The 26,426-nt window shown below is 44.1% G+C and overlaps 1 protein-coding gene and 1 pseudogene across 3 annotated transcripts in view; both read left to right on the top strand.

Annotated features, from left to right (window-relative positions):
* Positions 1-24,315, top strand: part of LOC123787236 (17-beta-hydroxysteroid dehydrogenase type 6) — a 33,494-nt gene extending 9,179 nt beyond the window's left edge. Inside the window, exons 2-5 of one of the 2 annotated variants that reach the window (XM_045789823.2) lie at positions 16,519-16,845; positions 18,195-18,453; positions 21,224-21,387; positions 23,729-24,315. In XM_045789823.2, the coding sequence (XP_045645779.1) occupies positions 16,533-16,845; positions 18,195-18,453; positions 21,224-21,387; positions 23,729-23,937 (945 nt within the window). In that variant the 5' untranslated portion in view covers positions 16,519-16,532 and the 3' untranslated portion in view covers positions 23,938-24,315. Of the gene's footprint in view, positions 1-16,518; positions 16,846-18,194; positions 18,454-21,223; positions 21,444-23,728 lie in introns of both variants that reach the window. The other variant, XM_087869055.1, reaches the window with a different exon arrangement.
* LOC123787238 (large ribosomal subunit protein eL31 pseudogene) lies at positions 5,269-16,599 on the top strand (annotated as a pseudogene). Its single transcript, XR_015727213.1, has 2 exons — positions 5,269-7,801; positions 16,514-16,599. The product of XR_015727213.1 is annotated as a large ribosomal subunit protein eL31 pseudogene (transcript).
* Positions 24,316-26,426: the final 2,111 nt, after the last annotated feature.

Below are 26,426 nucleotides of genomic sequence, written 5' to 3'. Positions count from 1 at the left end.
CTTTTCCCATTTTGAAGATGAGCACCCAGGTACAGAGAGGTTAATTCACTTACCCAAGGCCACACAACAAGTAAATGATAAATAAAGCCTGAATTTGAACCCAGGTAATCTGGCCTCAGAATCCAGGCTCAGGACTTTGCTATCCACAAAATTAGGGTTGGGGGCAGGGAAACTCATCACAGAGATTCTTGGAAAGGAAGAAAAGGAAAAGTAGGGAGGAATTAGCCAGTTGGTCTCACTGTTATCAACTAACAGGCTCCCAAAAAAGTGTTCTGGCAGATGGAATACATTCTGCACTGTTGCTGAAGGGGAAAATCGTGGAAGCCTGGAACATCTCCAGGTTTGGATGTGAGAGTGTTTGGCACACAGCAAGCACGATGCTGGGTAGGGAAGCCCAGTTTAGCAGGGAGCCTGACATTGAGGATCGCCAGTCTTCCCTCCTCATACCTGTGTGAGGTTTTATGATTGCTCTACTGAGGGATAGATGATGAGTATCACGGCTAATTTCCTTTGGGTTTCCTGGTTGTAGAGAAACCAATCAGGGGCAGCAGTTGATATATTATGATACACCATTTTATATATATATATATATATATATATATATATATATATATATATATATGAATGATTATTTTATATATATATATAATATATATATTTTATATATATATATATATGAATGATTATTTTAAATCATATTATATATGATTTATATCTCTCATACCCAAGGCAGTGGCTAGGGACCCTGTATTTGCCCCAGATTCCAAGACAACCAGAGAGGTCAATTCATGGGGCTCCAAAGGGGCCCTGTCACTGAGACCTGGGCTGGAGGGTGGGATCTGGATACTGATAATGGGGAGGGAGGAACAAAGCAGGGATACCCTCGTGGGTTCTTAGGTGGAGATTAAACCATCTTTACTTCGTCTTGGAGCCCCTGGACATGTCCCACTTCCCTATACCCTTTTATACCTTTGTTTCCTCTTCCCCTAGCTTCTCCCTTTTTTCCTTGTACTTACAATGCCTCATCCACAAATATAAATAATCTTCCCTGGGAGAAGAGCTCACTCTAAATGGAGAGAGGATAAAGGAAATCTCAGGCTGGGAAATGGTAGATAAAGTGTAGATAGTCTCAGGGCCAAGTCTCCAAGACAGAACAGGCCAATGACTGCACTGTTGGTAAAGAAAAGGCTCTGTAGGTGTTTCCTACAGAGTCATGTTTGGACTCAAGCATCTCCAGCCCAGGGAGGTAGATCAGTGACCACTTACTAAGCAGAACCCAGCCCTCAGTGTTGCTCATCTCCCTGAGACTTCTCCCAGGCTTTCCCTTTTCTCCTTCCAGTCTCCTTCAGGTTGTTCCCCATCCTTGCCAGCACTTACTATTTCCTGTCTTTTTTGGCTCTGTATATATGTTGACTGTGTATGTAGGTTTGTTTCTGGGCTCTTGATTCTGTTCCCTTGGTCTATGTGTGTGTGTTTATGCTAGTAACATACCTCTTTGATTACTATAGCTTTGTAGTAGAGTTTGAAATCAGGAAGTGTGATGCCTCCTGCTTTGTTCTTTCTCAGTATTAAATTGGCTATTTAGGGTCTCTTGTGCTTCCTTAAGAATGTTAGGATTGTTTTTTCTACTTCTGTGAAAAGCGCCATTGGAATTTTTATAGGGATTGCATTTGATCTACGATAGCTTTGGGTAGTATGGGCATTTCAACAATATGAATTCTTTTTTAAAAACATTTATTGATTTAAGTAATCTCTACACCCAATGTGGGGCTTGAACTCCTGACCCAGAAACCAAGAGTTGCATGCTCTTCGAACTGAGCCCCAACAAAATTAATTCTTCTGATCCATGAATGTGGGATATCTTTCCATTTATTTGTGTATTGTACTATTTCTTTCATCAAAGTCTTACATTGTACAGATCTTTCACCTCTTTGGTTAAATGTATTCCTAAGTATTTTGTTGTTTTTGATGCTATTGTAAATGGGTTTGCTTTCTTTATTTCTTTTTTAGGTAGCTCGTTTTTAGTGTATTGAAATGCAACTGATTTTTGTAGGTTGATTTTTTTATGCTGCGGTTTTACTGAATTTGTTTATTAGTTCCAGTGGTTTCTTGCACTCTAGGATTTTCTCTCTTTCTTTTTTTCCCCCTTAGCCTTGAACGCACCCCTAGGATTTTCTGTGTATGTTGAACCATCCTTGCATCTCAGAGATTTGAAACTGGAAATCATCCTAGGGCTCCCCCATCCAATCACTAGGTCCTAGGGCATCTGCCTCTTGTATATTTCTAATTGCTCCCTTCTTCCTCGCCTCCTCATACCCACTGCACGGTCAACTCTTTCACCTCCTGCACGTCTTTGTTCAGGTTGCTTTCTCAGTGAGGCCTACTCCGACAACTATATTTAATGCTGTAAACTATCCTCCCTCTAGCCCTCTTGATCCCCCCTTTTCTGGTCTTTTTCTGTTTTGCAAAGTGCATATCCTCTTCTGACATATTTATTTCATCTATTTATTTTACTTTTTAAAAAGTTGTATTAAGATATAATTCACATATACAATTCACACATTTAAAGCTTACAATTTAGTCACTCTTAATATATTCACAGAGTTGTGATCATCACCAAAATCAATTTTAGAATATTCTTATTATCCTAAAAAAGAATCCCCTTACTCTTTAGCAGTCACCTCCCATTTTCGCCCAACTCCTTCAACTCAATCCTAGGCAACTACGCACCTACTCTGTCTCTGTAGGTTTGCCTATTCTGGAAATTTCTTATAAATTGAATCATACGATACGTGGTCTTTTGCAACTGACTTCTTTCACTGAGCATAATGTTTTCAAGGTGCCAAAGCAATGCACCATTTTGCATTTTCACCAGCACTGAATGAGGGGTGAGCACCTAATGCAGCGTCTGGCACACAGTGGGTGGTCAATAAATGTTTATTAAATGTATGGATGAAAAAATGTAGGACACAATCTACATTGCTTAGCATGTCATCCAACGGGTTTCCTGATCAGGTCCCTATCCATTTTTCCAGCATCATCTCTTGCTACTCCATGGCCTCCAGCCTTACAGACCTCTCTGCCTTCTCACATCCTGTCCCTGCTGCCTGAGGTATACTTCTCGTCCTTCTGCTTAGTGCTGAGTTCTGTTCACCTCTGACACTACTGTGCCCTTACACCTTTGGCGTAGTAGGTGCTTTCTCTTGCTGTCCTCTCCACATTTTGTTAATAATTTATTTCTATTTCTATTTCCCCTACTAGTTCTGTGAGCTTCTTAAGGATTGGCACTGTTCTACTCATCTTCGTGTCCTCCGCACTTACCCAGGGCTTGGCACAGAGTTGCTATTTAATAAATGTCTATTTCAGTGAACAAGTAGAGAAAATAGCAAGAGCAAAACCCCAGAGGGAGAAATACACTGGCAGGTTTGAGAAACTGCGTTTTCCAATGTGTGTTAAAAAACAAAACCCAACTGAGTAAATTTGAGGATCTAATTGACTCTGTTAAATGATTCATGAATGGGGAGTATCCTATCTAGCAAGGAGAGGGGAGCTTGGAAAAAGAAAGGTTTTTGAAGGCACAGAGAGGGCATTTAAAAAAAAAGGAATTTGTTAGCAAGGAATGCATTCTTTAGGCAAGGTTGCACTCCGAAGGGAGAAAGGATCTATGGGGGATTATCTCCTAGTGTTGACCAGGAAATTCCATTTTGGCTGGTTAAAGGTTACATTCCTGGGGAGGTTGAACCTGCAGTTAGCTTAGGTATTAAATCATGGTTCACTGACACAGGGCCTTAACATAAGTGACTCCGTTTGGGGCCTGTGGTTTTCTTTTTAACATTCCCCCCCTTCTGATCAGACCCTCAGTTTAAGTGAGAGATGTGATAAAAATTTTGAGATGTCATAAAAACTTAAGGCGTCAGCGTCACTCCCAGCTCCTATTCTGTAGTTTTTGCAGCTGTTAAACAACATTCAACGAGTAAATTTGAAGATCTAATCGGCTTTATTAAGTGATTCATGAATCAGGCATCATCCCATCTAGCAAGTAGGGGGGAGCTCAGAGGAGCTGTACAAAATGGAAGGTTTTTATGGGAAGGAGGGTGGGGCAAGAAAGTTATTAGCAAAAGAAAAGAATTATTCTAGGCAGGATTGCTTTCCCTTAGGGGGAAGAGTAGGGGGTCTTACCAGGAAGGTCATCCCATCTTCCTTTGGAGGGTGGAGAGGGCGCTTGTGGCAGACTCCTAGGTGCTGATCAGAAAATTCCTGATTAAGACTGTTTTTCTGGAGGAGGTTGAAACTGCAGTTAAATTAGGTATTAAGCCCCAGTATGGGGCCTTGACCTAAATGACACCATTTTGGGTCTGTGGTTTTCTTTTTAACACAGCTTTTGTTGATCCTTTGTTTGGTATTCACAGGTCATGACTTTTTTTTTTTTTTGCTTATCTCTGAGATAGCCGCAGGTTACAACTTCATGTTCACAGTTTTTTTTTTTTTAAAGATTTTTATTTATTTATTTGACAGAGACAGAGACAGCCAGCGAGAGAGGGAACACAAGCAGGGAGAGTGGGAGAGGAAGAAGCACGCTCACAGCAGAGGAGCCCGATGTGGGGCTCGATCCCACAACGCCGGGATCACGCCCTGAGCCGAAGGCAGACGCTTAACCGCTGTGCCACCCAGGCGCCCCGTGTTCACAGTTTTTGAGTTGGTCATCCTCTTTGTTCTTTTTCTGATGTTCCAGTCTCAGGGAGATCATTTGCTTGTTGGTTAGTGGATACGGACATGCATGTAAAACTTTTGAGAGGATACAACACACCAGGGAAATTATTATGATGATTATAAGGAAGATAATTCCCAGTGTTTGAAGTGTACTTCAAAGCCATGGTCCTCAAGACCCAAACCAATCAAAATCAAATCAGTCAAACAAAGACCTTATGGAAGGAGTCACTTTTTAAAGCCAAGTGGCCTATTCAGTGATTTTATGTAATTGAGTTTTAACTTCTCCGAGGTGTTAATCTAGGTATAGCACGTGGGTTGGCCACAGCAGAGACACCTTGTTCAGCTAACATCAAGGGCTATTCTATTATGAAGAACAACTTTGACCAGACAGTCTAGGGATTCTTGTTGGGCAGCTATTATTTTAGCAAAATTCTGGAATATTTTCAAGAGTTAAGGAGAGGTTTCTGATCATATTCTCATTTACTTTTACTCCTAACCAGGGAAATCTGACTCTGCCAAAGGAAGTGAATCCTGAGTCGTGAATGCCCCCTGGTAGGTTTTTTCTCATCTGATAATGTCAATCCAGGGAAACCAACCAGTGAGATGTCTTCTTTCACTTGTGAAAAATCAGGGACACAGTTAGATACCCTAAGAGGCCTTGCCCAGCGGTGTGCCAGCTGTCTAGCCATTCGTAGACCCAAGGAGAATGGCAATGACCACAGACAAAGGCAAACCCTGACAAGGCACAAACCAATTCCAGTAAGGTAGCACTGTTGATGGACAGATAGGAGATTTTGATGACAAATCCAGTAGTCTGAAAGGTGAAGGTTTCCACTCCTAGCCATGGCCCAGGAGATGTGGATGATGGTGTTACCTTTCCAGGCCAGCACCAGAGTAAGGGAAAGAAAGGGAAGAAGAAACGGTTTCATATTTAATTGAAGTATGAAGTCTTGATCTGGCATCTTGGAAGGAAGCAGGCTACCTTGATGTCAACTTCTCTCTTCCTAGTCACTTTGGTTTGGAAGTCTCCAGTGCTTGTGTAGGACCAGATGTCAGGTGGGGCCTTCTTCAGCTGTGAGATGCATATCCAAGGTTTAAGTTCCTGAAGTCCGGCTGCCCTTTAGGTAGTGAAGAAGACCTTGTGAAGTCCCTTCCAAGGAGATTCAAAGGCAGTCTTTGCTCTTATCTGTTCCAAATCAGAAGGATGGGAGAAAATTGGAAGCATTAGTTTGGAGAGTTATAGCCAGATTTCTAAGGAGACTAGAAGAGTTGAGGATCCAGTCCAATTTGCAGGTATTTAACAGAACCTCAAAGACAATTAACCAGATTAGAATCTAATATAGACAAAGATGTAAATATAGTTTCCTCTCTCCAAAACTGCCTTCATTTTTTAGAGTAAAACTAACTTGTTTGCATAAAACTTTACCTGATTCTTTATATAAGTGCAGTTAAGAATGAATAGTGATCGACCACATAAGCTCTTTGTAAAACTGCTTTGCTGGAACCTTGTAAACAAGGTACCAGGTTGATTTTTGTGCAAGGGGCTTTATTGACTCTGTAAAGTCAGCCTCCATTGCTTAAAACTGTCTGGTCTTGGGGCACCTGGGTGGCTCAATTAGTTAAGCATCCGACTCTTGATTTCAGCTGACTTATTTCCCTTAGCATAATACATCATTGTAAATGACAAGATTTCATTCTTTTTGATGGCTGAGTAATATTCTATTGTGTATATATATGTGTGTGTGTGTGTGTGTGTGTGTGTGTGCGTGTGTGTGCGCGTGCGCCACATCTTCTTTATCCATTCCTCTGTTGATGGACATCTGGACTCTTTCCGTATTTGGGCTATTGTGGACATTGCTGCTATAACCAAATCCTAGCTTCGTACCAGTGTGCTCTTGATATTAAAATTCAGTCTTAAGTAAATTCATTTTAATATTAGCCAGCGTGACCATACATTAAAATTCATTTTCAAAGATTCCTTTTCCACAAAACTTTTACAACTTTCTTTTTTACAAAGTAAAAATAAATAAATAAAAAGTTTTACAACTTTGTTTTTTCATTTAGATATTGTCCTAAGTTTTCCCTCCTTAAATAACCAGCATCCCATCTAGCAGATAGTGAGGGAGCTCCGCTGAGCTTCACTAAAGGAAAGGTTTTAAAAGGCAGAGAGGGCATTCCATAAAGAGAAATTTGTTATCAAAAGGAATGTATTACTTAGGTAACATTGCCTTTCTAAGGAAGAATGCATCTATCAGGGGATTACTTCCAGGAAATCCAGTTTGGCTGGTTAAAGATTACATTCCTGGGGGTGGAGGGTTGAAACTGCAGGTCAGGTAGGGTTTTGGTTTACTGATATGGAGCTTTAATGTAAGTGACTCCATTTTGGGTGTGTAGTTTTCTTTTTAACAGTGAGTTGGACTCTAGGTACAGGGCCTAAAATCATCTGGTGAGGGGTGTATAATTTGTCTGGTGGGCCACTGGGGACTGCTGAAGGGGAATAAGATGACTGAGGCTGGGCCTGAGAAAAATTAACCCAGCAGTGGAGTGTAGAATGAACTGGAAGGTGGGAGACAGATTAGGAGGCTTTAGGCCAGGTGAAAAGAGTGAAGGTAAAATCCAAGGTAGAGTGTCAGGAAGGGCAGAGGAGTGAGAAATAGTACTAAAGAATGTGTAGGATTTGGTTTCCTTTCCAACCAGGGCCTGGCCGAATGGCTTCCACAAAGAAGGGCTGTTGTGCCATCAACGCAGTAGTAACCGGAGAACACACCAGTGACCTTCACTAGCACGCCCATGGAGTGGGTTTCAAGAAGCATGTCCCTTGGGCTCTCAAAGAGATCCTGAAATTTGCCATGAAGGCAACGGGAACTCCCGATGTGTGGACACCAGACTCAACAAAGCTGTCTGGGCCAAAGGAATAAGGAGGAATGTTCCATACCGTATCCATGTGCAGTTGTCCAGAAAACGTAACAAGGATGAAGATTCACCAAACAAGCTCTCTATGTTGGTTGCCTATGTACCTGTCACCACTTTAAAAAATGTACAGACAGTTAATGTGGATGGGAACTAACCAACCACTAATCATCAAATAAAGGTATAAAATTGCCACACACACATACACACACACACACACACACACACACACACACACACGAATCTGTATGGTTTGGAGAGTGACTGAGTATGAGTGAAGAGTGAGGAAGATGGAAGAGCCAAAGACTGGGGAGGTTTGCAGCCCCATGCCTGGCAGAGTGGTCAGGTTCAGTCGTGGAGTCTTGGCTTATTATACTTGCTTCTAAGTGGACGTAGATACTTTCTAACTATCTACAGAGAAGGAAAAAGCCTGTAGAAACACTTGCTATGTATTATAATTACAACCTTCAAGAAAAACAAAAATAATGCAGGGAATACAGCTGTGACATATAATTGTAGTCAATCAGTTGGGTGCAGTGGCATTGTTTTTCGATTGTGCTAAAAACAGACAGGCTCTTCCAGAAGTGGTAATTGTTTATTCATACTGGCCCAAAGCCCTGAAGTAGGTGCTGTGTCACTTATAAAGATGAATCGCTCACAGAACTGTGCCAGGGGTATCAGTCCAGTTGGAGAGATGCGTTACATGGGAGAGGTATGAATAGATGTTATGGGAGAGCAGATCTATTGATGACTCAGAGAAAGCTTTATGATGGAGGAGGTGTGAGTTGCTGAGCCTTGCAGGACAAGGGAGTATTTCACACGCAGAGATGAGCATCAAGGGCATTTAGGGCAAAGGGAATGGTAAGAGCATAGACCTGGAGCATGGAAAGAGCAGAGCACAACTAAAGGGAGAGCAGCAAGCTCTTTGGTTTGGTTGGAACATAGGTTGTATGAGTGGGAGGAAGGGGAGGTAAGTTTGAGGCCTAATCATGGAGGGCCTTGTACACCCAACTAAAGTTTTGGATTTAGATTATTTTTAGTAGGTTCAATGCTTTTCAGGTAGTAGCATCAGCAGAGCTGTGCTTTGGGAAAATTAAGCAGACAGCACCATGTGGATGAGAGGGGAAGGAAGGAACTGACACTGTGGGGATAGTGAGAAGGCTTCTGTGATAGGCCAAGCAAGAGGCGCTGAGTGTTGAAGCCTTGAACAACGGATGTGGCCATGGGAATGAAGAGGAGGGGACAGGTGCTCCAGACACAACAGAGCCTGACTCTATAGCCTCGTCTTCTCAAAGAATGCATGCGGCAAGGAGGAGGAAGTGTCAGAGCATTAAGACTAAAATGTAATACAAATAGAAATTGGGAATGCTAGAGGAGAAGCACTTTTAGGAGAGAAGATGATGGGTTCTGTGTTGGGTATATTGAGTATCTGGCTAAGCATCTGGCTGGAGAGTACCTCAGGGAATTAGAAGTACGGGACAGAGCCTCAGAAAATGGTCAGGTTGGGGATATAGATCTGGGCCTTAAGAGGGGATGAAATTGCCAAGGAGAGAGTGATGAACAGGCAGAAAGGATTCTGGGACAGAACATTGGGGAATCTTTGCATTGAGGGTGTAGGAAGGAGAGGGGGAGAAGACGAGGAGGAAGGGAAGGGGCGCTGTAATGGAAGCAGGAGAACCAGGAGAGGGAAGTATCTCGGAAGTCAAGGGAGGAATGTATTCTGGGAATTGGGTGGTCAAGGTGGAGCAGGTGATGGCTTCTGACTGTGAGAGCAGGGAACTTAGGTGGGAAAGGTAGGCCAGGGCCAGACCATGGGAAGTCTTCTAGGGGAGAGATAGTATGGCATGGTGACTTGATCCTGTTTCTACTACTCACTATCTGTTTGACTTTGGACAATTCACTTCGTTTTTGCCTTAATTTGTGCCTCAATGTCCTTATCTGAAAAGTAGGCATAATGATTGCACATACTTCATGAGTTTGTGTGTGTGTGTTTTGAGCAGTGCCTGGCACAAGGTAAGTTCTAAATTACTGTTCACTATTATAATTATGTGCCAAGCTGAGGAGTTTTGACCTTATCTGTGGGTGACAGGAAGCCATGGACAGGCTCCGACAAGGGCATGACATGGTCTGAAAACAATCTCCTCCTTCACCCAAGACCCAGTTGGAACTTGAGAACCAGATAAAATTACTAGAAAAAAGAAAGTGCTAACTATTGCAGTGATATCTGAGAAGGAGGCGAGATAAAAGGCCTTGGGGATTGTCTGCTGGTCCTTGGTGAGCTCTGAGTTTCCAGAGGGGGATGGGAATGGGAGGTGGAGTACAAGGGGTTGGGGAACGCATGGGCAGGGAGACAATAGAGGACCTGTGTATATGCTCTCTGAATATTTTGACCATGTGGGGTAAGAGAGGATGGTCATTTCGAGGATGGCAGGGTAGCATGGTCTCAGGGAGGAGGAAAGACAAAAGAGGCAGCCCAGAGGACAGACAATATAGAGACATTTAGAGCAGGGATGTCCTCAGCAGATGTGGCAGCCCCCGAAATGAGAGGCAAGATGTGGGTATGAATTAGACCGTGCAGGTCATTGGTTTGGACGTGAGAAGGATGCGCTTGAGCTGGTCTGGATTTTGGCAGGGAGGCGAGTGGTGAGTTCATCCATGGAAGGAGAGCCCGATGAACATGAGGCTGGGAGACTGAGAAGGTTGGAGAAGATTTGGAACCGGTGTTATCGGGAACACACGAGGGAGGGGTCAGATGGGGGCATGCAGAAGGTCTGCCTGTGTCGGTGAAGTCTAGCCGAGACGGGGTATCATTGATTCGTTGTGGAAATCGCTTGTTCGCGTTTGGGCCTCTCTCTGGTGCTACTTGGCAGCTGGCAACGAGGGAACGTCGATGGGACGCCCGTGAAACACCCCTCAAGGGGCTGGCCCCGGGACCTACTCTGAGTAAGGACGTAAACGAAGCCTTAAGAGGACTGTAATAATAGACTGAGGAAAGGGAGGGCCCCGTGGGAGGAAAGAGACAGGGAGAGGGGAGGGAACGAGGGGAAAGAGCCCTAAAGAGACGAAGGGCTGTAGTCAGCTTTTGAGATCTTGGTGGGAGAGCAGGTTTAGACGATGACGAACCGAGGGTGGCGAGGGTCGGGCCTGGAGGAAACAGGAGATCTTGATGTACGATTGCAGTCATGAAGGCGTGCTCTGAATTCAACTTCAGAACTCCTTGAAGAAAATTAACCAGGCAGCATCCTGTGGGTGAGAAGAAAAGAGATTGACAGTATATCGTGAGAGAGCTCAGTTCTCATTACCATGACCGGAAGTCAGCGGAAAATGCCTAGAATCAATATATCAAGAAATAGTAGTATAGATATATAAATCTCCTGAGTCAAAGGCAGAAATAGAAGTGATTGCATGGCTTTTGCGGATGAATGGCTGTAAAAACAAGCGGGCCACTTGGGGTCTGGTATTTGAAGTAGTCAAGGCATCTTCAGGGAATTTGATTCGTGTTCAGGACTGGCCCGGGTTTGCAGATTCTGTCTGGCCTGGCGTCTCTCTTCTGCGAGTGCGGTCTTCTTGCTGCTGGCTGTGCGGTTGGAGAGGAAGACCCAGGGAGGCTGTGCGGCCTGAGCTGCTCTCTCATGGGGGCAATGGATTTTCATCTTTGATTAGCGTCAGGAAGTTACTCTCTTAGTCGATAGGCAGGAGGAAGCCCTGTTACTACAGTGCACCAGAGAATCCCAGGCAGGCAGAACAGAGGAGCTGGCTAGAGAACGCAAGCTCTCAGATTGGAGAAAGACAGAAGCATGGGGGCAGGAGAGAGAAAATGGGGTGGTGGAGGGAGAGGGGGAAAAGGAGAGGGATGGAGCATTAAATGTCTCTGCCAACTATTTTCTCTCCCTCACTGGCTCCCTCAGTTTTATTCCCCTCTACCCTTAGCGGTTCTGCACCCGGTTATAATGTGTTGGCGGGGGTGGGGGTTCTCCCCACCAACAAGCAATTCTCTGGGACTCCAGCTGGGTGTCCTCCGATTCCAGTCCGTTCTGACACTGAGCCAACGGCCAAGAAAGAATTCTTGAGCCGTCTTTGGTGCAAAAAGGTGGTTTTATTAAAGCACGGGATGGGACCCGTGGGCAGAAAGAGCTGCATTGGGGTGCTGAGGGGTGACAGTTTATATACTTTCAAGTTGGGAGGGGGTTAGGGATAGTGTCTGTCTCTAAGGAATTTTGAAGCAAGCTTTCCAGGACCTTGAGGGGGCTAGCTATTGTTGGGAAAAGATCATTTATTACTGTCCAGTAAAACTTTAGTCATGAGACCCTTCCAGTGTTTATCAGTGGGTCATAGGCTTGGGGGATGATTGCCAACATGTATCTTGGGGAGTAGAGATAAAGGAAGTTTCCAAAGGAATTCGTGTATGGTAAAGTAGACTTACAGGGTCCTGGGAGTCGGGCTAAGATTAAGATTGCCTTTTGCCCTTAGCAAAGTGTCAAGATTAAGGCACCTGAGTCCCTAGAGGAATGTCACCCTGCCTGTTTCAAGGACTTGTCAATGGGCTGTAAGTAGTAGGGAAATTTAATACTTTTTCTTCTGCCTTTGTTTCCCCGCATCAGCACTATCTACCAGGAGATACCACCTGATCCCACAGGTTAGAGGTTCAGTCCTGCAAGACTCCCCCACCCCCACCCCCACCCCTACTGCAGATGCCAGTTGCCAGCCCAGGTCATCACCTGTACTTCTTCTTCTTCTTCTTTTTTTTTTTTTAAAGGTTTTATTTATTTATTTGACAGAAAGAGACAGCCAGTGAGAGAGGGAACACAAGCAGGGGGAGTGGGAGAGGAAGAAGCAGGCTCCCAGCAGAGGAGCCTGATGTGGGGCTTGATCCCAGAACGCTGGGATCACGCCCTGAACCGAAGGCAGACGCTTAACGACTGAGCCACCCAGGCGCCCCTATCACCTGTACTTCTGACTGACTGGCTACACATTGGAAGTTCCAATGATCCCTTTTTGTGTTGTATTAATTTGCTAGAAACCCTCACAGAACTCACAGAAATGCTTAACTATAGAGAACAAACTGAAGGTCACCAGAGGGGAGGTGGGGGAGGGGTGGGTGAAATAGGTGAAGGGGATTAAGAGCACATTTATCATGAAGAACACTGAGTACTGTATAGAATTGTCGAATCACTATATTGTACACCTGAAACTAATGTAACACTATATGTTAACTCTACTGGAATTAAAAAAAAAACCTCACAGAAATGTTTTATGTGCTAGATTACTGGTTTATTTTAAAGGGATGTAATTTAGGAACAGCCAGATGGAAGAGAGCGCAGGGCAAGGTGTGGGGAAGGGATGTGGAGCTTACATGCCCCCTCCAGGCATGTGGATCTCCCCAAATCTCCATGTGTTCACCAACCTGGAAGCTCTCTGAACCCTATTCTTTTGTGTTTTTTGTGGAAACTTCATTACATAGGCATGATTGATTTAAATCATTGGCCACTCAATCTCCAGCCCTTCTCCGCTTCCCAGAGGTAGAGGGGTGGGTGGAACTCATTCCAACCCTCCAATCACATTGTTGGTTCCTTCATCCTTAGGTATCGCCCCAAGGTAACCTCATCAACATAATAAGACAGCTTTGTTGTTCTCCTCACTTAGGAAATTCCAAGTATTTTAGGAGCATTGTACCAGAAATGGATAGAGACCACGCATATATTTTTTATTATAAATCACAGCATCACAACCCTTCATTTCCCTTTGGCTACTGCCTTCTTTCCTCTCCTTCCCGGACTCTCTTGAAAGGAGTCTCTACTTGGCTCTACTTCCCCGCCCTCCAGTCCATCCATCAGCCCACCCCAGGCTGGCTTCTTTACTCTTAACTCCCTGAGAGTCTTGTTTAGATCACCAGTAACCTGCTGGTATTCAGTGGACCAGTTTAGATCACCAGTAACCTGCTGGTATTCAGTGGACCAGTTTAGATCACCAGTAACCTGCTGGTATTCAGTGGACCAGTTTAGATCACCAGTAACCTGCTGGTATTCAGTGGACCAGTTGAGATCACCAGTAACCTGCTGGTACTCAGTGGACCAGTTGAGATCACCAGTAACCTGCTGGTACTCAGTGGACCAGTTGAGATCACCAGTAACCTGCTGGTACTCAGTGGACCAGTTGAGATCACCAGTAACCTGCTGGTACTCAGTGGACCAGTTGAGATCACCAGTAACCTGCTGATACTCAGTGGACCAGTTTAGATCACCAGTAACCTGCTGGTACTCAGTGGACCAGTTTAGATCACCAGTAACCTGCTGGTACTCAGTGGACCAGTTTAGATCACCAGTAACCTGCTGGTACTCAGTGGACCAGTTTAGATCACCAGTAACCTGCTGGTACTCAGTGGACCAGTTTAGATCACCAGTAACCTGCTGGTACTCAGTGGACCAGTTTAGATCACCAGTAACCTGCTGGTACTCAGTGGACCTGCGTGTTGCAGAGTTGATCCTCTTTAAGCCCCTCTTCCCTTGGCTTCCTTTGCCTTTCTTTCTCCCACTTCCTCTGGCTCATTCTTTCTGTTATTCTTTTCTCCCTTTGTTTTTCGCCCCCCCACCCCAGGATATTTTCTTTTAATTAATTTATCTATCTAACAGCGTATATCTAACCACACAGCACCGGCTGTGTGCCATTCAGAGCGCCAGGTGTAGAGGAGCACGTAGCCTGGGCTCTCAAGGGCTTTCTAGTCTAAAAGTGGGAGGAAGCAGTGCAGACAAGTTAGTGGGCCTCACGATACGCTCACGCGCAGGCTTGCAGTGGGGATGCCGGGGAGGGAGTGGTCCGTTTTGTTAGACCAGGGGGTCGGGGTAAGAGGGGTCAGGAAAGTAAGTCTTCTGCCTGGACCACTCTTCCCCCGCCTTGCCCTGGGCTGTACTTCATCTCTCAGTGCTCATCTGTAAAGAAACGTGGCAGTCGTCGAGGCGTGTTGCTCTGATGTCTTTTCAAGAGAATCTGCTTTGAGGAGTGCGGTTGACTCACAGCCTCCAGCTGTTGTTGCCTTTGGGTCTGTATGGCCTGGATACTGAGGCACGTCTCTCCTGGGCACCCCCGGCCAGGGACTGAGCGTGGCCGCGGGAGTGGACCTCCGCCAGTTCTGCCCAGCGTGGGTTTCTACTGGGCAGTCTCTGCTCAAGGGCCCCCCCATTGGCCTGGCTGAGACTTTCTCAGGGTCCTGCCCTTTAAGGAGTTTCCTCTCAAATCCTCCCTCCTCTTTCTCCTTTCAGAGGTGGCAGACCCCCATCACCACCCACTCCTGCTGTCCCCTTTATCCTCTCATGGTATTTTCCCCACCGAATCACTTGCATGCCTAAATATGTTGGCATTTGAACCTAACACAGGGATATGACAGGACCTGCCTTAGAGTGCTGCTGTGAGAATTCAGTGAGTTAATATATGTGAAATGCTTAGAAAAGGGCCTGGTACACAGCAAGTGTTATGCTATTGTTGTTGCTAGCTATTGTTATTATTATTATTATTTTATTTTCCTTTAGATCTCAACTTCTATTTTACCCTCTCTGGAAACCTCCAATCTCCCTAGAGTGCTCCAACCGCATCTTGTCCTTTAATTCTATCCCATTGCTTTGTTTTCTTGTTGGCCTTCACACTGAGATGGCGAATTCAGTGAATTATGGAACCTTGTTGGGTTTACTGTTGTTTATCCGTGCCTAACATTGTGTCTGACTCTAGTAGGTATTGAATTGATGTTTGTTGAATGAAAATGACGATTCATCTGAGTATTATCAGATGAGCCTTATTTGCCAAATAGGTGAGGGCTGGGAAAGAAGGAATTGTTGAGAGAACTGTGTACTGGGGCGTGAAAACCCTGTACTGTGTGGGGTACTGAAAGCTGCTAGTTACGACTGAAGCGCGGAGTGCAAGAGAGATGTGGCAGAAAAGAAGCCAAAGGAGTAAGTCCGGGGCCAGAGCACTGGGATGGCCTGAATGCCAAGCCGGGGAGTTTGGCATAGATTCACCTCATGGAGCTGTCGTGGTGCGGGCCTTACGACGTCCTAGTGGGCTCACACCCATCTTCGATGGGGTTTTATGTCCTTACGAATCCTGTTACTTCACCCAATACTATAGGTTGCCCCCAAATGGTGACTGTTTCTCTGAAGCCACATGAAGAAATGTAGGCATCTCTGAACCCTCATTTCGACAACACATCTGATTGGTCTTTATTTACAAACTGCTTTGGCTGCAATATCTCACCCAAACACTTGGGTCTCTTAACCGATCTCTTTGCCTTCCTCGCAGCCCTGTTAACGTACCTTCCACTCCCACGTGAGACAGATCTCTCTAAAGCTCAATCTGCTCCTTTTACTCCTCAGTTTAACACCACCCAGTGATGGCACACTCTGGTTGCCTGCAAGGTAATGTCCAGATTCCTTAGTGCGGCCCACAAGGAATGTCCTGGTCGGAGCTGTCGCTGTCTCCTCTCTGTCCCGCTCCAGGCTGGACTGATTATAGGCATCAGGAAGTTAGGCTGCTCCATTCACATACACACTGTTGCTGCCTGCAGTGTCCTTCATCCGGGTCTACTTTTTGAACTCTAAGCTACCTTACAGGAAGGAGTTCCAGAATCACCGCCTCTGTGAAGCCATTTCTAACTTTCTAGGCAGTGGGGCCTCCTCCTTTGCAGTCTCGTAAGACTGTGTGTATGCTGTTACGGCACCTGCCACACTGCGTGGCACCCATCTTGTTACCTCTGATTCCCTCTCTGGAGTGTGGCTCCTTGAGTATTGGTGACTATGGAGTCCCCAGCACCGGGGGCAAGGCCTGGCACATAGGATATACTTAGTAGATGACCGGTTAAAGAGAAAAGCACAGAAGGCCATGAAAGCTGTTCTCTTTCTTTTGAAAGGGAAGGAGGTCCCCTCACCATGTGGCTGTACGTAGCCGTCCTCGTGGGCCTCTGCTACCTTCTGCGCTGGTACCGGGAGAAGCAGGTGGTGAGCCACCTCCGGGACAAGTACGTCTTCATCACGGGCTGTGACTCGGGCTTCGGGCACCTGCTGGCCAGGCAGCTGGACCTGCGAGGCTTGAGGGTGCTGGCTGCGTGTCTGACGGAGAAGGGGGCCCAGCAGCTGAGAGCCCAGACGTCAGACAGGCTGGAGACGGTGATCCTGGACATCACCAAGACAGAGAGCATCTCTGCGGCCACCCAGTGGGTGAAGGAGCGTGTGGAGGACAGAGGTATGGAGAAGAAGTATTTTTTCCTTTCATTTACTTGGACATGAAGTTGTTAACGTTTTTCTCCCTATAGATAAAATCTCAAAAGCAGGGCCTAAGAGGCTGTCTTTTTCATGTGAAGGTTAGTCGTGCTCTTTGGTGGTGTTTCATTTCCTTCACAATGTTTACCTTGGAAACTGAGCCAAATAGAGTTGAAGCTATTATCTCACCTTGCCCACTGGAGTATTTATTACCATAGTTCTTTATGTTTAAAGAATTTACAAGATATTCTTAAGAAACGGATTCTTTTCCCTTTGGCTACCATTTAATATATAGTCATTCCTGGGCACTTGGGTGGCTCAGTCGTTAAGCGTCTGCCTTCGGCTCAGGTCATGATCCCAGGGTCCTGGGATCGAGCCCCACATCTGGCTTCCTGCTCGGTGGGGAGCCTGCTTCTCCCTCTGCCTGCCACTCCCCCTGCTTGTGCTCTTTCTCTCTCTGACAAATAAATAAATGAAATCTTAAAAAAAAAAAGTTGTATTTAGCATACATATTTTATATGATATGTCTTATAATTCTGGTATCTAATGTCTTTGTGAGTCTTTTTCTGCCGTCTATTGATTCTGCTGGTTTTTGCATTTGGTGTTTTCTTTCCTTCTTTATTTTGATTTATGACAGTGAACTGCAATTTTTCTTAGTGACTCTGGTGATTCCCTGGGGCTAACATAAAGATTCTTCTAGAGAAGATCCATGTTTGCTTCTGTCAGGTGCCAGGGGTGCTCAGAAGCCGTGACCACCTTGAACTTAATTCTTGGCTTGAGATTTTTGGGCCATCCGGATTGTGGAAATTTGGCTGCAAACTCTCATGAGGGATGGCTTGTAGTTATGATTCCTCAGGATTGATAGGGTTGATTCTTGCTCCCTCCCCACAACACCGAAGTTCAAGGTGGACAGTTTAACTCTCAGGCCTTTGGAAGGACTTCCTGTCTCACCCTTGTACTGATCGCATAGCCATTAAAGACCCCAGTGTAATGAAGGACGTGTTTTCTATTAGAATCCCTACCGTAGGTGGGTGCTGGACTTCATCTCTTATTGTGGATTTTTTTGAGGCTATAAATACTGAAATTCAGGTCCACACTGGTTGGCAAATTCCCTCAAATCAAAAGCCAGCATCAGTGTTCTCTTTACTGTTTCTGGTCCCTGCCTTTTCTTAGTTTTTGCCCTGACCTTTCTATACTTTTTTGTTAACTGATGTTTTTAAGAACATTAAAAAAATATATTTTGTCTAACATTTTTAGTTGTTGTCAGCAGGAAGATGGATGAAGGTAAATAGTTTGTCAGTTTTGTCTGAACCCGAACTTCTGCTTTTTTAGGACTCTGGGGCCTGGTCAACAACGCAGGCATTTTTCACCCACATTGCTACAGTGAGTGGCTGAAAATGGAGGCCTATATGGATGTCTTCAAAGTGAACCTCACTGGTTTGATTGAGTTGACCTTGAGCATGCTTCCCTTGGTGAGGAGAGCACGGGGGAGGATTGTTAATGTCTCCAGCATTCTGGGAAGAATTGCTTTCTTTGGAGGAGTCTACTGTAGCTCCAAGTATGGAGTAGAAGCCTTTTCAGATACTCTGAGGTAATGCTCTTAAGTTAAAACAAAAGCAACTGCTGAGCACTTCAGTATGCCGGAGGCACTGTGCTCATTGCTTTTGCCTCATTATCTAATTTCATTACTCCAAAAATCTTGATTTGTAGATATTGTTACTAGTCTGTTTTATGTAGGAAACTGGGGCAGATTTAAGTTTCTTTCCCCAAGTTCACCTGCCACGACCCGGATTTGGCAGAACTGTGTTTTGACCCCAGGTCTTTGTCTCCTGCCACCACATCACACTTTAATTCTCAAGATTTCTCCTTGATAAAATTTCATTTCTGGAGAGAAGGTGACTGTCTTCTTTCCTCCTTATGGTGAGTCCGTCCTTGTCTCTCCCTGGTGACTCTCTTTCTCTCTGGGCACTCATCAGCTTTACTCTGTATATCTTTTCTTTAGGTGAGAACTTCTTTTCTTAGAACTTCAGTTCACCGTGGCCTGTAATGGTCCCGCCTCTACCTCCTGGCTTCTTTTCACACCTGTTCCAGCCTTGTGTCGCTCTATCAGCTGCTTCCTTTTTCTATTTCCCTTTACCTTTTCATTCTGTTAGCTGTGCCTCCTCCAGCTTTGGGGGGCTGTCAGCGTTCCTTGGCTTGTTGCTTCATCACTCCAGTCTCTGCCTCCAAGGTCACATTGCCTTCTCTTCTTCTGTGGGCCTTCAGATCTGCCTCTGCCTCTCTTATAAAGATAGTTGTGATCGCGGGCGCCTGGGTGGCCCAGTCAGTTAAGCGCCTGCCTTTGGCTCAGGTCGTGATCCTGGATTCCTGGGATCGAGCCCCATGTAGGGCTCTCTGCTTGGCAGGGAGTCTGCTTCTCCGTCTCCTCCTAGCTCATGCTCTCTGTCTCTCTCTCTCTCAAATAAATAAATAAAATCTTAAAAGGTAGTTGTGATTGCACACCCTAATTATCTAGCATAATCTCTCTGTCTCAAGATCCTTAATTTAATCACAACTACAAAGTGCCACAAAAGGTGACATTTAGAGTTTCCAGGGATTAGGACCTGGTATCTTTGGGGGCCATTATTTAGCCTCCCACGTGCCATGACTGGTGGATATTGCTTATAATATGCATATTGTATTATTGGCCTGGGAAGGGAATAGGGAAATAATTGAGGAAGTCATATGAATTGTCACCATGTGGCAGGCACCTTGCTTGGCTTCCAGCCCAACTGACCTTCTGTCTGCCTCCACGGGGCTGCTGCCTGCTGATTTACCACCACTCACGACTGGTGTCTCAGACCCCTTGACTCATTCTCGGGCCAAGAGCGAAGGATGTCCTTCCAATTGTCAAATCACGAATTCCTTTAGAAAATTCCAGTGTGCTTTAATTGTGCTAAGTCTGAACAGGAAAAGGAAGTTCTGTCCCACATATGAGTTGGAGTTTTAAAGGGAATGCAGATGAACCACGGTGAGGAAGCTGCAAGGGGAAGTGAAATTTTAGGGCAGAGGCGCCCCTGGCTTGCACAGCCCTCTCTCTTCTCCAGCACACACAGGCACCTGGAGAGTCTTTCTCTGAGGCTGTACCGTAGAAGGTTTTAGATTTTTGCGTTGATAAGGGAGGATTTTCCTTTAGAATAGTAATTTTTAACCTCTAGGATGCCTCAGAGCCACCTAGATGGCTTATTCAAACAGATTGTCGGGTCTCACCCCCAGCGTTTCTGATTTAGTAAGTCTGGGCTGGAGCCTAGTAATTTGTATTTCTCACAGGCTCCCGGATGTTGATGTTGCCATTTATCTGGGGGCCACACTTTGAGAACCACTCACTGCTTTAGAGGGTCACGATGCTCTGTTTTACCTTCTTATGGACCATTATTTCAAACGTCTCTCCTTGACATCAGCTTGGGCTCCACCTTCTCCAGTGAGGCAACTTCAACCTCTAGATTAGGGAGCAGCCCTCATCACTGTCCCCTAAACATCTGGAGTATACTCTCCTGTGGTATACACCACCATCTTATTTCACTTGGTGAAGGCAGCACTTAGCACAGTGCCTGGTACATAGCCAGGATTTTGGAACTGTTTGTTGAATTAACCTGAATATTCTAGAATGACCAATGACTTGCAATTTTCATACCCACCTCATATTCAATTAATGGTCTCCTGTAGTCTTTGAATACATGGTAATTCTTCAGAGGCCCATGTTTTTGCCGGTCCCGTTCCCACTACCTGGTTTTCTGCTCTTCTCCTCTCTTCACTCAGAAATTTCCTCTTTATCCTTCAAGGCCTCACCGAAACCTTCTCTCCTCAATGAAGCCTTCCCTGACTCCCTCAGAAGATCTGTCTGCCTCCTGCTCTCTACTTATGTCGCCCCTTGAATACCTCTCCTTTGTAATTCTTTTGAGTTATGTTACAGTTATTTGCTTACTTGTCTGACTCACTGTGAGCTTTTTGAGGCAAGCAACTGAGTCTTAATTTTCTGAGATTGTGCACGTAAAACGCTTAGCACAGGAGCTGCCATAAAAATGCGAACTTTCTTCATTATTCCTTATATTCTGCATGGCTTTCCTGTCTCACACATGGTAGGGACTTAATAACTGTGAAAAGAGTGGGTGTAGAATTGAACGGTTATGGTCGTTTGTATAATCATGTTCTGATTGTTGGACTTAGGGATATTAAAAAAAATGTTCTTTTCCTCTCCATTTCTTTATCCGTTAAAGTATTCAGTAGAGATGTTTTTATAAACTTGTTTTGTTTTTCTCTCTGAGAGCATGGAAATTGTGTCTTTCAATCAAAAGAATTAACTCAAGGGTTTTTATTTTCAGGCGTGAGCTTCGACATTTTGGGGTGAAAATCAGCATAGTTGAACCTGGCTACTTCAGAACCAGAATGACAGAGTTGCCGGAGTGCTTAGAGAAACTAAAGCAAGCCTGGGAAGAAGTCCCTGCGCATATTAAAGAAGCCTATGGACAGAAGTTTTTTGAAGCCCGTGAGCTTTTCTTTGGACAGGCTAATGGCTCCCCTTACATGAGAAGAGAAAAGAGGGTTTGTGAAGAATGATTGGCAGGTCCTCTGAGAACAAAGCTCCTTAAACAAAGCCTTCCCAGGACAGGAGGGGTTTGGGAAGGTCCCAGTGCCCTCATGGTTGGCTTGGTGATGGCTGTCAGGGCTGAGGAAGAGGTTATATGGACAGCCTAGGGCCAGGGCTGGTGCTGCCTTGTCACCTACGGGCCTGGCCACCTACACACTAGGGAGGTATTACATGGTTAGAGGCCTGGAACCTCTGGGTCCCAAGAGGGGTGTGCCTCTCTGTCGTTTCGCGGGGCTGGTGTGGGAGGCCTGCACAACTGAAGTACAGCTTTCAGTATTGTCTACCCTTTTGGTAACAAAGGGCCCAGGCGCAAAGTCCACGTCTTACTGTAGGAGGAGGGAGGGTGTGTGTGGGCAGAGGGCAGCGCGTGAGGCCCAGCTTTGCGGGGCTTTATTGGCTGTGCCCACAGACTGGACCTCATGTGCAGCCCTCAGGAGCGTCATGGGAGTGAGATGGTTCAGTTTCTTGTAAGAATGGCACTCTTCTGACCTGGAAGAGGAGGCAGTTTGGGGGTGGAGGCAGAGCCGTCTTCTTCATAGCAGTAAGTCATGCACATTGGTGTGGGGTTCCATCTTCCTGGGGGAAGCGATGCTTTTTCTTCACACAAAGAAGTCAGCAGCTTGCCAAGGCCGAAGGGAGCAGCTCCCCTTTCACAAAGGGACCCTGTGATGGGTGGGTAGCAGCAGCCCTGTCACTGGCTTTGAGTGATACTGTAGTCCAGAGAAAAGAAGGCAGACAGAAGACTCCCGACCTACAGCACGGTCTTCTGGGTGCATCAGGCCTAAGAGGGTCACCATTAGCAGAGGGGTGAAAAATTGGATCAAGGAAAAGCTGGCCCAAAACAGTGCCTGAGCTCTCAGAACTCACAGCAAGCTAGGTTCCCAACATGCCAGAGGGCCAGCCATAGTTGTAAACTCTTCCCTATCTAGGGTTTTAAACTGTGTTAGGGAATTTGTCCCCCTTCTGGATACATATAGTTTGACAATAGAAATTAAGAGGAAAATAGAATTTATTGTAGTGACTATACATAAAAATATATATGGATATAAGAGGATATATATATTTCGTGATTTAAAAGGAGTTGAGGGTCGCCTGGGTGGCTCATCGGTTAAGCGTCTGCCTTTGGCTTAGGTCATGAGCCCAGGGTCCTGGGGTGGAGCCCTGCCTCAGGCTCCTTGCTCAGCAGGGAGCCTGCTTCTCGCTCAGCCTGCCGCTCCCCCAGCTTGTGCTCACACTCTCTCGCTCTTTCTCTCTCTGACAAATACATAAAATCTTAAAAAAATAATAAAAGAAATTGAAATTGTTCATAGAATTATTATCAATATAAAGTTGTTAATAAGGTATTTTTTATTCTTTTTCTTATCCGTCTTTGAAGATTGGTGTGTATTTTGCACTTACAGCATATCTCAACTTGGATGTTAAATTTTCCTAGGAAATACTTCATCTGTAGATTAAGAAAATTTAGAGTTGCCAGCAGCATTATTCATAAGGATAAAAAATACCTTATTAACATCTTTATATTGATAACAAATACTGAAATGATAGTATTGTGGATATGTAGGATTAAATAACTGTATTATTAAGATGAATTAATTTCACCTGTTTCCTTTTTTAAACGCGGCAACTAGAAAATTTAGGATTACATATATGGCTCTCATTATATGTCTATTGGATAGCGCTGTAGTAATTCTGTAAAACTGGATAGTGCTGTAAAAATTCTGATTCATGGATAACTCCAAAAATACTAAAACGTTTTCCAGTAATGGATTTGAGTTTTAAAATTAAAATTAGTTAAAATTTAAAAATTCAGTGTTTAGTCATACTAGCTATATTTTAAGTGTTCAGTAGCTGCATTTGGCTAGTGGCTGTCACCGGGAAGCATAGATCTGATCACCCTAATCCTTGTAGAAATTAAATGTAGTTAGACTTCCGTGACTGTGTGTACCAGGATCTTAACATTAAAATACAAGGAATAAGATTGGGGTACCTGGGTGGCTCAGTTGGTTAAGTGTCTGCGTTTGGCTCAGGTCATGACTCTGAGGGGTCCTAGGATCAAGCCCCGGGTCAGATTCCGTGCTCAGCAGGGAGTCTGCTTCTTCCTCTCTGAGCCCACTTCTCTCTCTCCCTCTGCCTCTCCCTACCGCTCATGCTCTCTCTCTCTCTCAAATAAATAAATAAAATCTTTAAAAAAAATACAAGGAATAAGATTGCTGACTGCCATTTCTCTTTTCGTATACAGATTACAATGGCGTCAAACAAGGGCTGCTGTCATGTAGCACAAACCTGAACCTGGTCACGGACTGCATGGAACATGCTTTGACCTCTGTGCATCCCCGCACTCGATATTCAGCCGGCTGGGATTCTCAGTTTTTCTTCATTCCTCTATCCTATTTACCTACATCACTGTCAGACTACATATTGACGAGATCTTGGCCCAAACCAGCCTAGGCAGTCTAAAGAAAACTGGTTTGATGGCTCTCGAAATGAAGAAGACAAAAGTCTGAAATTGATAATTAGTGTCTCAGTAATCCTTATTGGGAACTAACATGTTTATATGCCAGATATCCAAAGCTTATTCCTTGAGGTGATGAGTTTTTACTATTTTAAGCATTTTTTGATGAGAATATTTCCAAAATATATCATTCTTCTTTGCCTATTAAACAGAGTAGACTGAAAACAATTCAACTTGTTTTGATATTATTTCTTTATATAAATGAATAATTCTGTGCTATGATACACTATTGCTTGAGGATTACTGAGAAATATATGGAGAAATTTATCCTTATTTGTACTACGGTACTTCTAATAAATATTTCATTTTGCTTTCTTCTGTCTGTTTGCCAGCTATTTTTGATGATGTTTCTACCTTGTTTAAAAATAAATGATTTTTAATTTTGTAAATTAAGATAATATACACACACATAGTCAGATGTTAAGTTAATACTCAAAAGCTTAAAAATAAAAAACAGCAGTTCCCCCACCCTTCATTTCTGCTCCTCAGAGGTAAATGCTTTCAACTTTTAGCTGTTTCTTCTGGTATTAACTTTTGTATTTCTAAATAATATACTTTTATTTCTTGATTTACTAAGTTTAGACATTCTCAATTGATTTCCCATTAAGAAAAATCCTGTTGATTTTCCTATTAGTTTATTTATACCACTTTCCTGACCATTTCCTGTTCCCCATATTTTTTTTTTTTAAAGATTTTATTTATTTATTCAACAGAGATAGAGACAGCCAGCGAGAGAAGGAACACAAGCAGGGGGAGTGGGAGAGGAAGAAGCAGGCTCATAGCGGAGGAGCCTGATGTGGGGCTCGATCCCAGAACGCCGGGATCACGCCCTGAGCCGAAGGCAGGCACCCAACCGCTATGCCACCCAGGCGCCCCCTGTTCCCCATATTTTTAATAAAATTTTCTGATTTTCAATAATTAATAGTGTTTGGATTGTTCAGTATGTAAATTTGCTTACTGTTCAGGCAAGTATTTTTCCTTTACAGTACCATTTTTTTGTTGTTTTTCTTAGAGTTAATTATTGCCTTGCTTTTTTACTTGCACTGTTTTTAATTTACTTTAATTTTTTTGGTTCTCTCAGATGTCAAAACCCTATCTGTAGTATTTTTATATTTATTTATTTATAAAAGATTTCATTTATTTATTTGTCAGAGAGAGAGAGACAGAGAACACGCATAAGCAGGGGAAATGGCAGGCAGAGGGAGAAGCAGGCTCCCCGTTGAGCAAAGAGCCCAATGTGGGACTCGATCCCAGGACCCTGGGATCATGACCTGAACCGAAGGCAGATGCTTAACTGCCTGAGCCCCCCCGATGTCCCTGTCAGTAGTATTTTTCGAGAGTTAAACAAATGATCCATTCCATTTCAACTGATCTACAGGATCACACTTTGATTTAGTTGGTATGTCCCCGTACGCTCATTTAACCTATAATAGTTTCTTAACTTCAAAAAATAATCTTTTATGATACTGACATTTTTGAAGAGTACTGGTTATTTTATAAAGCATCCTCCCATTTGTATAGTCTGTCATCATGATCAGATCCAGGTTATGCATTTTGGGAGAAATGCCACAGAGTAATATTATGTCCCTCTCAGTGCATCGTATCAGTGGGCATAGATGTCAGTTTATCTCATTATCGGTGATGTTGTTAAGTTTGAACCCTTGGTTAAAATAGAGTCTGCCAAGGGGCACCTGCATGGCTCAGTTGATTTAGTGTCTGCCTTTGGCTCAAGTTATGATCCCAGCATCCTGCGATCGAGCCCTGCATCAGGCTCTCTGCTCAGCAGGGAGTCTGCTTCTCCCTCTCCCCCTGCTTGTGCTCTCTCTCTCTTGCTGACTCTCTCTCTCTTAATAAATAAATAAATTCTTCAAAAATAAAAATAAAGTCTGCCAAATTTCTCCACTGTAAAGTTGATATTTTTCTTTTGTAACTAATAAATAATTTGTGAGGATATTTTGAGATTATATAAATGTCCTGTTCCTCATCAAACTTTACTAATTTTAGAATTATTGATTCTTTTTTAAATCAGTTATTACTATGATGATTATAAATGGTGATTTTTAACTCCCTCATTCCATCTACATTTACAAGTTGAAATTTCCATCTCCTTTATTTTTTTATTTGTTATAAGAATCGACTCATGGGGGGCACCTGGGTGGCTCAGTCAGTTGAGCCTCTACCTTCAGCTCAGGTCATGATCCTAGAGTCCTGGGATTGAGCCCCACATCGGGCTCCCTGCTCAGTGGGAAGTCTGCTTCTCCCTCTGCCTCTCCCCCAGCTTGTGCTCTCTCTCTCTCAAATAAACTAATAAAATCTTAAAAAGAATGGACTCATGGATTCTTATTTAATTAGTTATAAGGCATTTCTGTCATGTGTTTCATATTTTTAGAATTCTTCTACCCATACAACTTTTTTTTTAAAGATT

Source organism: Ursus americanus, chromosome 17, assembly GCF_024610735.1.
Source record: "Ursus americanus isolate L20-20 chromosome 17, mUrsAme1.1.p, whole genome shotgun sequence".
In the NCBI taxonomy this organism is placed as follows: Eukaryota; Metazoa; Chordata; class Mammalia; order Carnivora; family Ursidae; genus Ursus; species Ursus americanus.
The sequence above is the reverse complement of the archived record's forward strand: the minus strand, read 5'-3'. Positions and strand labels throughout refer to the sequence as shown.